We start from the raw sequence: 11,994 nt of genomic DNA on the forward strand, positions 1-11,994 counted from the left end.
AGGGAATTTTTAAACCACTTACACATACGCATATAAAATCTAAATGTAATCCCTGCGTACACCTTACAAACGGAGAGTGATTTTAAATGTGTAATGAAGAAAGTGTTCACCTGTCCTGTAAATCTGTAAACTTCGTACATGAAACATACATACACATACAATACATACTGAAAATTTATGGAGTTGTATGAACAGTACTGCTGTTAACCTGCTGACTAACATTAAAGTGTGCTATGGCAGGCTGTGGGTAATGTTGCTGAGAAGTTTGTCAAACTGACGATGGTTCAGACCTCTGGACCGGATGAAATTTACAGTGCGAACAACCACCTCCATGACGTGGTCCATTTTCAGCGACTTGCGACACAATGCCTCCTGGTGCAAAATACAGTGAAATGTCCAGAAACAATCTCCTCCATTAAGGGCTTGTACTTTGTCTTTGAACTTTGTCGCGACACCTGCTTTCTTTCCGAACATGGATCACGCGCCGTCTGTAGCCAGGCTGACAACGCGGGACCGGTCCACTCCAACTCTGTCCAATACAGCAACGACAGAGCCGAAAATGTCCTTGGCTGTTGTGGTGTCCATCATTGGCACCAACTCAAGAAACTCTTCAGTAACAGTCAATGTCTCATCAACTCCTCGAATAAATATGGCCAGTTGGGCCACGGCTGTGATGTCAGTGCTCTCGTCAATTGCCACGGAAAATGCAATAAATCCTCTCTGCTATAGTATTCCTCGTCGGGCTAATATTGGCAAAAGCTTGTCGCTTCTCGGAACATACAAGTTCAGCCGCCTTCATCATGCATCGTTTAACGAAGTCACAGTCGAAATGTCGAAATACGGCTTCGATGCTAATACTATTTCACTAGCAATTAGGTAGCTGGCTTTTACCGCTGCTTCATTGAATTCTCGGCTCCGGATGAAAGTTGACTGCTGTTTCCTCAGACCCGCCAGCAATTCGTTAATCTTTTCTCTTCTCAGTTGTCCTTGCAACCCGTCATATCTTTCGCTGTGATGAGTCTCGTAGTGGCGTCGAATATTATATTCCTTCAATACCGAAACTTGTTGCAAACACACCAAGCACAAAGGTTTTGCGTGCATCTCTGTATATAAATAGGACGTGGTCCATTTTTCTTTGAAAATTCTACATTCCTTATCTACTTTTCTCCGTTTGGATAACGACATTTTGGCTAATGAGGGTGTAGCGGAGAGGCAGAGACCAAAGTATTAACAACGTCGTAACAAGCAGTAGATGGCGCATTGACACCGTCTGCTCTTTTGAGTCTGCCTCAGTGATGCGGCGTGTCTTCTAATCTGATGGAACGAGTGTGCCCCTTAGAGGATAAGCCATGAATTGCGATTTAAAAATATCAATTCCATGTCTTTTATGCATTTTTCCACTTTCAAATTATCCTGCGGGCCTGATTGAACCTCCTTGGGGGCCGGTTCCGGCCCGCGGGCCGTATGTTTGACACCCCTACCTTATGGGGTCACCACAGCAAATCAGTGTCCTCCATCTAACCCGGTTTTGTGCATCCTCTTCTCTCACACCAGCTCCCTTAATGTCCTCTTTGACAACATCCACTAGGTCTCCTGCCTGGCAGTTCAAGGCTCAGCTTCCTTCTCCCAATATAGTCACTCGCTCTCAATCAAGAGCAAGTTAGCAAATTAAGTCCAACCATCCAGTCATTCTTTCGTGTTGCTTGGCCTTATTTTTAGAATGGTGGATGACATATCTAAATTGAAAGAATTTTCCAATGTCCAAACCATCTCAGTCTGGCCTCTCTGAATTTCTCTCCAAAGCCTCTAATATGAGATGTCCAGTGACGTCTAGTCTCATGACAGGGGGCGCTTGTGATTAGAGATTCTTCTTGCGACTCCTCGGCTGCAGAATCATAGAGTTAATGAGAACAAGCTACAGTAAAGAGTTAGCAAGTTAAGTCCAACCATCCAGTCATTCTTTCGTGTTGCTTGGCCTTATTTTCAGAATGGTGGATTACATATCTAAATTGAAAGAATTTTCTAAACTGGACTTTCAATCGAAGCAGGAGATAAGAATTAAAGGAAGACCAACACCGGACTTTATAGCTCACAAACGGTGAGGGATGAATGTAAATCTCCTGGACAGCTTCTCAGCTTTTTGGCCAACACATTGAAACTATTCCAGAAGCCAAGAAATTGAAACTATTCCTGAAGCGGCAAAGTTGCTCCAGATCGTGCTCACTGTTCCAGCTACGACAGCATCAGTGGAGCCGTCATTCTCAGCACAAAAGACTGAAAATATACAGTCGGAACAGGACTGATCTAGGACGACTTTCTTCACTGTCAGTGATCACCATTGCGACAGAGAGACTTGGACTTCATTTCTAAGTAAAAGTAACACGATAATAACATTTTTTAATTCATTTTTTCTATGCGACAGTTTGTCTACAGCATATAAAGAATGCTGACATAACATGTTAAACAAAACATGTTAACTGTTGCCAATCAAATGGTGAATAAGCTCCTCTGTGGAGTTCATATGTTTGTAAATCTTACTGTGATGACGTCAATGCCTCACCAGCCATGAACCTCACAGCACGTCACTGGAGATGTCCCTCTAATGTACTCATTCCTGATGCTATCCACCTGGTCACTCCCAAAGAAAACCTCAACATCTTCAGCTCTGCTACCTCCAGCACTGCTTCCTGTCTTTTCTTCAGTGGCACTGTCTCCAGTCCAAACATCATGGCTGGATGGCCTCACCGCTGTTTTATACATTTTTCCTTTCATCCTAGCTGAAACCCTTCTATCACACATCATACCTGACATTTTTCACCAGCCGCTCCAGCCTGCCTGGACACGCTTCTTCACCTCTTTTTGTCAATCGCCATTGCTCAGGACAGTTGACCCCAAATACTTAAAATCCTCCACCTTCTCTATCTCTTCTCCCTGTAGCATCACTCTTGTACTGTACTTGGATCCCTGTCATTACCTCCACATCTCTAGTTTCTCCCCCACCTGTTCCCTGTCCTCGCTATAGATCACAATGCTATCTGCAAACATCGTGGTCCAAGTGTCTAACATTGTCTGTCCATCACCATCGCGAATAAGAAGGGGCTCAGAGCTGACCCCTGGTGGAGTCCATCCTCCACCTTGAATTCCTCTGTCCTTTTCGCTTCTCGGAACATACAAGTTCAGCCGCCTTCATCATGCATCGTTTAACGAAGTCACAGTCGAAATGTCGAAATACGGCTTCGATGCTGATACTATTTCACTAGCAATTAGGTAGCTGGCTTTTACTGCTGCTTCATTGAATTCTCGGCTCCGGATGAAAGTTGACTGCTGTTTCCTCAGACCCGCCAGCAATTCGTTAATCTTTTCTCTTCTCAGTTGTCCTTGCAACCCGTCATATCTTTCGCTGTGATGAGTCTCGTAGTGGCGTCGAATATTATATTCCTTCAATACCGAAACTTGTTGCAAACACACCAAGCACAAAGGTTTTGCGTGCATCTCTGTATATAAATCGGACGTGGTCCATTTTTCTTTGAAAATTCTACATTCCTTATCTACTTTTCTCCGTTTGGATAACGACATTTTGGCTAATGAGGGTGTAGCGGAGAGGCAGAGACCAAAGTATTAACAACGTCGTAACAAGCAGTAGATGGCGCATTGACACCGTCTGCTGTTTTGAGTCTGCCTCAGTGATGCGGCGTGTCTTCTAATCTGATGGAACGAGTGTGCCCCTTAGAGGATAAGCCATGAATTGCAGCGAATTAAAAATATCAATTCCATGTCTTTTATGCATTTTTCCACTTTCAAATTATCCTGCGGGCCTGATTGAACCTCCTTGGGGGCCGGTTCCGGCCCGCGGGCCGTATGTTTGACACCCCTGCCTTATGGGGTCACCACAGCAAATCAGTGTCCTCCATCTAACCCGGTTTTGTGCATCCTCTTCTCTCACACCAGCTACCTTAATGTCCTCTTTGACAACATCCACTAGGTCTCCTGCCTGGCAGTTCAAGGCTCAGCATCCTTCTCCTGATATAGTCACTCGCTTTCAATCAAGAGTGAGTTAGCAAATTAAGTCCAACCATCCAGTCATTCTTTCGTGTTGCTTGGCCTTATTTTCAGAATGGTGGATGACATATCTAAATTAAAAGAATTTTCCAATGTCCAAACCATCTCAGTCTGGCCTCTCTGAATTTCTCTCCAAAGCCTCTAATATGAGATGTCCAGTGACGTCTAGTCTCATGACAGGGGGCGCTTGTGATTAGACATTCTTCTTGCGACTCCTCGGCTGCAGAATCATAGAGTTAATGAGAACAAGCTACAGTAAAGAGTTAGCAAGTTAAGTCCAACCATCCAGTCATTCTTTCGTGTTGCTTGGCCTTATTTTCAGAATGGTGGATTACATATCTAAATTGAAAGAATTTTCTAAACTGGACTTTCAATCGAAGCAGGAGATAAGAATTAAAGGAAGACCAACACCGGACTTTATAGCTCACAAACGGTGAGGGATGAATGTAAATCTCCTGGACAGCTTCTCAGCTTTTTGGCCAACACATTGAAACTATTCCAGAAGCCAAGAAATTGAAACTATTACTGAAGCGGCAAAGTTGCTCCAGATCGTGCTCACTGTTCCAGCTACGACAGCATCAGTGGAGCCATCATTCTCAGCACAAAAGACTGAAAATATACAGTCGGAACAGGACTGATCTAGGACGACTTTCTTCACTGTCAGTGATCACCATTGCGATAGAGAGACTTGGACTTCATTTCTAAGTAAAAGTAACACGATAATAACATTTTTTAATTCATTTTTTCTATGCGACAGTTTGTCTACAGCATATAAAGAATGCTGACATAACATGTTAAACAAAACATGTTAACTGTTGCCAATCAAATGGTGAATAAGCTCCTCTGTGGAGTTCATATGTTTGTAAATCTTACTGTGATGACGTCAATGCCTCACCAGCCATGAACCTCACAGCACGTCACTGGAGATGTCCCTCTAATGTACTCATTCCTGATGCTATCCACCTGGTCACTCCCAAAGAAAACCTCAACATCTTCAGCTCTGCTACCTCCAGCACTGCTCCCTGTCTTTTCTTCAGTGGCACTGTCTCCAGTCCAAACATCATGGCTGGCCTCACCACTGTTTTATACATTTTTCCTTTCATCCAAGCTGAAACCCTTCTATCACACATCATACCTGACATTTTTCACCAGCCGCTCCAGCCTGCCTGGACACGCTTCTTCACCTCTTTTCATCAATCGCCATTGCTCAGGACAGTTGACCCCAAATACTTAAAATCCTCCACCTTCTCTATCTCTTCTCCCTGTAGCATCACTCTTGTACTGTACTTGGATCCCTGTCATTACCTCCACATCTCTAGTTTCTCCCCCACCTGTTCCCTGTTCTCGCTATAGATCACAATGCTATCTGCAAACATCGTGGTCCAAGTGTCTAACATTGTCTGTCCATCACCATCGCGAATAAGAAGGGGCTCAGAGCTGACCCCTGGTGGAGTCCATCCTCCACCTTGAATTCCTCTGTCACACCGACAGCACACTACTATTAATTTGTGCATTTGCGTTCATGATTGGGAAGCTACTATTTCCTCCGATATTCTTTACACTGTTTGTTGACACCTATCAAACATGTCTGTAAATAAAGCTGAGAAATAAGCACTCGGTCACTGTGTTGCCCACTTTGGCCAAACTCATATCTAAAAAAAATACTCATTGTTTATATATTTAGTAATTCTACAAAGAATTACAAGCTAAAACACAAGCAAGAAAAACTAAAGTTGGTGTGGTTAGTCTGCAATGACTTACGGCCGATAGCCAGAGAGAGTGGTGGGGACTGCACATTCTTTGGTGGGATCGGTCGACAGATATACATGCCAACGTGCACTCGGTCAAAGCGTTTGATTTTCATCCATTTGTCGTAGGTACCCAGATTTCGACCATCCCTGTGTAGAAATTATATTGTGACATTACTTTTGTTTTTCTGCTTTTGATAGCCACATTTGATGAGGAGGTAACATACTCGCACACGCTCACCTGTACAACGCGAGGCTCCTTCCTGGGGCAGCACATCCTGTGGCTTGGCAGCCGACAAACACAGTCTCTGCAAAGCCAAACATGTTGGCTGGCCTTTTTGGATGCAGCTGTACCTGGAGGTCTGGCACATGGCCATGGCCACATTCACAGAAAAAAAGTCAAAGTGAAGTATTGTGTGAATGTCTGGCAAGAAAAGCATTGCTTGCACAGACGTCTTGAGTTTCATCAATTGTGTCTGTCACAGCTGATTCAGCACTATTAGTTGGCAAAAAAAACAACCTGTTACATCGAGAGTGATTGTGTCTGGCGAGGTCCATCGTCCCAGTGGTTGATCTGTCTCGAACCTGAAATGGTACTGGCCTGCATCACTCAGCTTGACAGCCCGAATTTGGACCGAACAGCTTGAGTAGCTTCCGTCGATGTAGCTACAATGCACAGTAATTGTGTTAGACATGCATACCATAGATGCATGCATCCGTTTTCTTTTTTTAACTTGATACTACGTGGCTGGAAGCTTTGGAACACTTGGTCAATGGACCCACAGGAATGAAGAAGATTGAGCAGCACGGAATATTGGTGGTAAGCACATTTGCCTCACGGGTTCAGTATTTCAATCTAAACTTAGGCCATCTTGTGTGGAATTTGTGTATTCTGCCGTTCTTATATTGATTTATCTCTTTTTACTTTCCAATGGCCTCACCGTGTGCGTCCACGATAAGACAGGCTGATTTGGTTTCGGTCCGTGTGATGGGCGAACTCCCTTTGACCGTCTGCTGATACACGAAACCACATGATCTGCTTCACCGTGTGACCTAAGAAGGCAAAAAAACTAAATAAATACAAATTAAAAAAGGCAAAAAAAATCACAAAATAATACTATTCAACATATTCATATCCTAACCTTTATGATTCCAGCATTTATTTCTCTATGAGCTATCAAAAGATGCCTCTTGACCCGGCTTGGCACAGAAAACACAAAACAGCAATTGCTACAAACCGTGGGAAAAATATCCCAATTAAAATTAGGAATTGTATCATAATTGACAATATAATTGACAATATAAGTGAACTTTTTCATCTAATTTTGTGTGCACTCACTCAGGCAATGCTAGCTCTCATTAAAATACTTTTGAAGTCAAACTTTTGTCCATAACATTTCTTTAATTGCGACACAAGTTACTCACAAACATCTTGAAGTAAAAAAAAAAATAAATAAAAAAATGTGGAGCAAAAACTTCATTTTGTACTTATTGTATCGATTTATTTTAAATGACCCAGTCACATTTCTCAGATTTATTTAACAAACCATTCCAATCTGGTTTCCGACCCCACCACAGTACAGAATCAGCTTTCTTAAAAGTCACGAATGATCTCCAGCTGATGCCGGTTAACTCTCCATCCTCGTATTTCTTGACCTCACTGCAGCTTTTGACACCATTTTTTTTATCCCATCCTCCTTGACAGACTTTCCTCCATAGGAATTGCCCCTACGCTGGTTCCACTCTTACCTCTCTGGCCGCTTTCAGTTCATTCAAATAAACTCCTTCACTTCACAGTCCTCTCCTGGATCTTCTGGTGTGCTCCATGGCTCTGTCCTGGGACCGCTCCTCTTTTACACCTATCTTCTTCCCCTTGGCAATATTCTCTGTAAATTTGGTATACACTTTCATTGCTTTGCGGATGACACCCAGCTTTATCTCTCCAGCAAACCGACCAGCAAAGCAGACACCTCTCTTCCATCTTCTTCCCTTTCACTTTGCCTCTCTGAAATTAAATCCTGGTTTACCCATAACTTCCTCAAACTTAACAGCGAAAAAAATGAAATTCTCCTCGTTGGTACCAAATCCACCTTGAGCAAAGCTAACAGTTTCTCTCTTACTATTGACAATATAACCGTTTCTCCATCTCATCAGGTCAAAAACCTAGATGTCCCATATAAATAACTTAACCCGATCTGCGTACTTCCAACTACGCAATATCAATCGTCTTCGCCCGTCGCTCACCCCTCACACCACTGCTATCCTTGTTCATGGTCTTGTCACCTCCCGGATTGACTGTTGCAATTCACTTCTCCTTGGTATCCCTCAGAAACATCTCCACAAACTTCGACTAGTCCAGAATTCTTCAGCCCGGATCATCACCATAACTTTCACCACATCACCCCATCCTCTAGGAGCTCCACTGGCACTGGTCAAATATAGAATCAACTTTAATTTTTTTCTTTATACATTTAAAGCTATCAATAACCTTGCCCCACATACTTATCTGACCATCTTAAAATATCTATTCCCTCTAATTCCCTCAGATCCTCTTCCTACCTCCACCGCTGTGTGCCCTCCCCCTGCCCATCTCAGCACGATGGGGGACAGAGATTTCAGCTGCCCTGCCCCAAAACTCTGGAACTCACTTCTTCCCAACATTCGTAACATCGATTCTCTTCTCAACTTCAAATCTCATCTCAAAACCCACCTATTTAAAATTACATTTTCTGTGTAGCTCTATCTCTCGTTTCTATTTAGAATTGTATTGTATTTATTATTGTATTGATACTTGTCTGTGACTGCAAACAGTTAAAAATAAAAGGAAATTTAAACTCAATTGTCCACAAAGTTTTATTAAGTCCACCAAGAATATGCAATCTTTAAAAAGATTTTACGCTAAATTACAAAATGTCAGTTTAATATAAGAAAAACAACAAGACGTTCACAAAACGAACTATTTGTTGAAAATAAAAGTAAACAAATCTTTTTTCATTTGTTCTTGAGAATAGGCCTACATGCGACAGCGAGTTGTCCTCTCCTTCAGCCATTGTGGGTTAAAAAAGCGAGTAGATATACTTGGTTTTTCTGCTAAAGTTTCCGGGTCTGATCTGTTGTAGCTTGGTTGATTTGCATAGCGCTGCGTCCGCTGAGGGCTGAGGTAAAGTGAGTATCCAATCACAGGACGCGTACGTCATGTTCAACGCGAGGCCCTCTAGCTGGCCTTACTGTGCCAACTCGTGATCTGATTGGCTATCGCCACTATCTATCAACTACATGTGCCCGTTCATGTACAGCGCACAGACGCCCTCACTTTTGATTCTGAAGGCGTCGGTCAGATTTCATACAGCCTGGCGACACAAGCTAGCTAATTTCTGATTGGATTAAAAACTCTGACCTAAAACCACAACACTGAAAGGAGCATAACCAAATGGATATAATTTAACATCAAGAAAACAGTATGTAATTATATATATATTTAGAAAAAATAGTTTTTTAATGAAATTGACTTTTATTATAATTATGATAATGATGTCTGATTATGTTAGGCCAGCAGAGAAGGCCTTGCTGGCTCTGACGGCCCACCACTGGGTACAGATGAAAACTTTAAAATGTGTCTTTTAATATGTTTTAAGTGTGCTTAAACCAAGTGAATGGTGTAAAACTATCGGTATTCAAAAAAGTCAAGCCATCCTGTGAGACGAATAAAGGTGTTCTTATTCTTCAAAGCAAGTCGAAAGTACATTAGAATGAGTACATTAGAGGAACAACTCATATTAGAGGCTTTGGAGAGAAAGTCAGAGAGGCCAGACTGAGATGGTTTGGACATGTAATATGTGTCTCTTTCCAAACAGCAATTCCCTCTGACCTCCAACCTCCAACGCCATTCCATCAAGCCATCAATGACCACGACAAATGTAAATAAAGTGACTTTATTTGACACTGCAGTGTATTTCTTTCATTACAATACAATAGCACATTTATTATACAGTAAAGTCTCGTTATATCGATATTCAAGGGAGTCCGAACAAATATAACGATATAACCGGGACTATCGATATATCCGACCCTGTTTGCATGTAATTTTCTCCGTGCGTGCATAGAAATAAATATCGATATAACCGGGACTATCGATATATCCGATATCGATATAACGAGACTTTACTGTATTTATTATATTATATATAGAATAAGGTAAGTTGTGTGTAGTTTTAAGGCTTATTTAGTTGAAAATTATATTTTATGGAAACCTGGGAACGGATTATTCTCATTTCAATGGTTTCCTATGGGGGAAAAAAATGGGATACACACTTTTCACCTTACACACTCTGTCTGGCAACCAATTAAGTTCGAAAGCCAAGGTCTCACTGTAAATATCAAGTCCAGCAAAGTCAAAATATGTAAAATCTACTGAGATACCTGATGGATAGTTATAGCGACATGGCAGTGTGACTGTGGTTCCTGCCCACACGCAAATCTCTCTTCGGAAAAAGGACACACTCCACCGGCTTTGGCCTCCTGCAGCACAATAATATACTTTGTCAACACCAGCATGTGCAATTCTATTAATAGCCAGAAGTTCACCAATGGATTTGGTGTTTTGCTGAAGCTCTATCTATCCATCCTTTCGGTCCAGCTGGGATATATTCCATATCAAAAGCTCACTCTTAATATATTCATACGGACTACCAAGATGATGGGCCATTTAGAAATCTTTTTTTTTTGAAGTAGCAAAACGGGAAGAATATTGAAGACCTTTACATCACTTACATTGACTGTGCCCGTTATTGTCTTTTTCAACGATGACAATTTAACAGAGGACACATTTTTTTATGTTTTTCTTCACGCGAGAAATGGGGTTTGGGAGATTTCCGGTTTGAAATATATACTCCAGGACTAAATAGTATAGTCTGTTCCAAAACACACAAGTGAAAATATGACCCCTTGGAGAATAAAGCGCCAAACAGTATCAAATCAAATTGATGAATTGATATTCATGGTGACATTCCATGCTGCTCGCAGCCTGCAGGGGTGACGAGCTTGCAGAAAAAGGCAATCAATACTTATAAATAACCTAAGTGTAAAGGCAAGGGCACCTGGCTGCAGGACCTTTATAAACCGATATTGAGTCAGACTTAGATTATTGCTACATTTCTGATTAATTGTGCTGTACAAGGCCATGGCCAAATGTTTGACGACATTATTGAAATTCACAAAGAATAAACCACTTGTCAATCAATACTCAACTCACATTCCCATACCTGATGCCACCCAATAAAATGTCATTATCTCATTAAAATTTGAAATTTAGTTATCGAATCTGATAGTGGGCAGCAATTTTCACCTACCTGCTAAAGTTGTTAGTATTGTAGCCAGAAGAAATGCACCGGCCAACATCTCCGCGGGCTCTAAAATATCACAGAAGAAAAGATGTGGCAGCAGAAAAAAAGAAAAAATACAATAAATTGCATCACGCTACTTTCATACCAAAAAAAAAATCACCACTCACCTTTAAAATTACAATTTTTTCATTCAACTCTATTCCACTTGAACGAAGATGGGAGTTGTTTTCACAGTAAGGAGAGCACCTTGGTGATGTGAATCATTCGAGGAAGAGGAGGGTTGGGAGGAGAGGAGGGTAAAGAGGGAGGAGAAGGAGAAAATTGTTTCAGTGAATTTGCACGCCCATAATCCCTTATTGCCATGTATTCCGGGTCAAAGAAGTTGTTGAAAGAGTGGTTCTCGGTTCCATTCCCGCAATGATGCCGAAATGTCCTTGAGCAAGATACCGAACCCCTTCAACTGTTTCTGTTGGTGTGTCTGTCGGTGAATGAAGAAATAGCGTTCAAAGCGCTCATTGACCATTTCTCTGGCTGCAAAAAAACGTTTGTACAAGACATTTGTTGACTAGTTGGTGTTGTTTATGTTGTGAAAATTTGACATTTCACACGGTTAGCTTGGATCTTACAAAAAACTATTCATTTGTATCACACATTCTGCTCTTTTGTCAGTGTAACTGTGGAAGTATGTTTTTTATATACTCCAGGCAAAGTAAACTTGTACTGATTTGTTGTGAATATCTCCGTATATTATAGACAAATTGCCGCAATTTACACAATCTTTTTATCTTGGATTAGCCTTTTTTAGTCTCGCAGTGGAGAAATGTACATTACAGCAAAGTTATGAA

The 11,994-nt window shown here is 41.6% G+C and overlaps 1 protein-coding gene across 1 annotated transcript in view; it reads right to left on the reverse strand.

The window, feature by feature from the left end:
• The window catches only part of LOC148896256 (B-cell receptor CD22-like), a 36,025-nt gene extending 24,616 nt beyond the window's left edge, over positions 1 to 11,409 (reverse strand). Inside the window, exons 1-7 of the mRNA XM_088997844.1 lie at positions 11,317 to 11,409; positions 11,156 to 11,215; positions 10,227 to 10,325; positions 6,749 to 6,860; positions 6,328 to 6,473; positions 6,049 to 6,169; positions 5,821 to 5,957 (exon numbers count right to left, since the gene is read on the reverse strand). Coding sequence (XP_088853970.1) covers positions 5,821 to 5,957; positions 6,049 to 6,169; positions 6,328 to 6,473; positions 6,749 to 6,860; positions 10,227 to 10,325; positions 11,156 to 11,204 — 664 coding nt within the window. The 5' untranslated portion in view covers positions 11,205 to 11,215; positions 11,317 to 11,409. The remainder of the gene's footprint in view (positions 1 to 5,820; positions 5,958 to 6,048; positions 6,170 to 6,327; positions 6,474 to 6,748; positions 6,861 to 10,226; positions 10,326 to 11,155; positions 11,216 to 11,316) is intronic.
• Between the last annotated feature and the right edge of the window lie 585 nt (positions 11,410 to 11,994).

Source organism: Hippocampus bargibanti, linkage group LG06 (assembly GCF_051943395.1).
Source record: "Hippocampus bargibanti isolate YZ-2025 linkage group LG06, ASM5194339v1, whole genome shotgun sequence".
In the NCBI taxonomy this organism is placed as follows: domain Eukaryota; kingdom Metazoa; phylum Chordata; class Actinopteri; order Syngnathiformes; family Syngnathidae; genus Hippocampus; species Hippocampus bargibanti.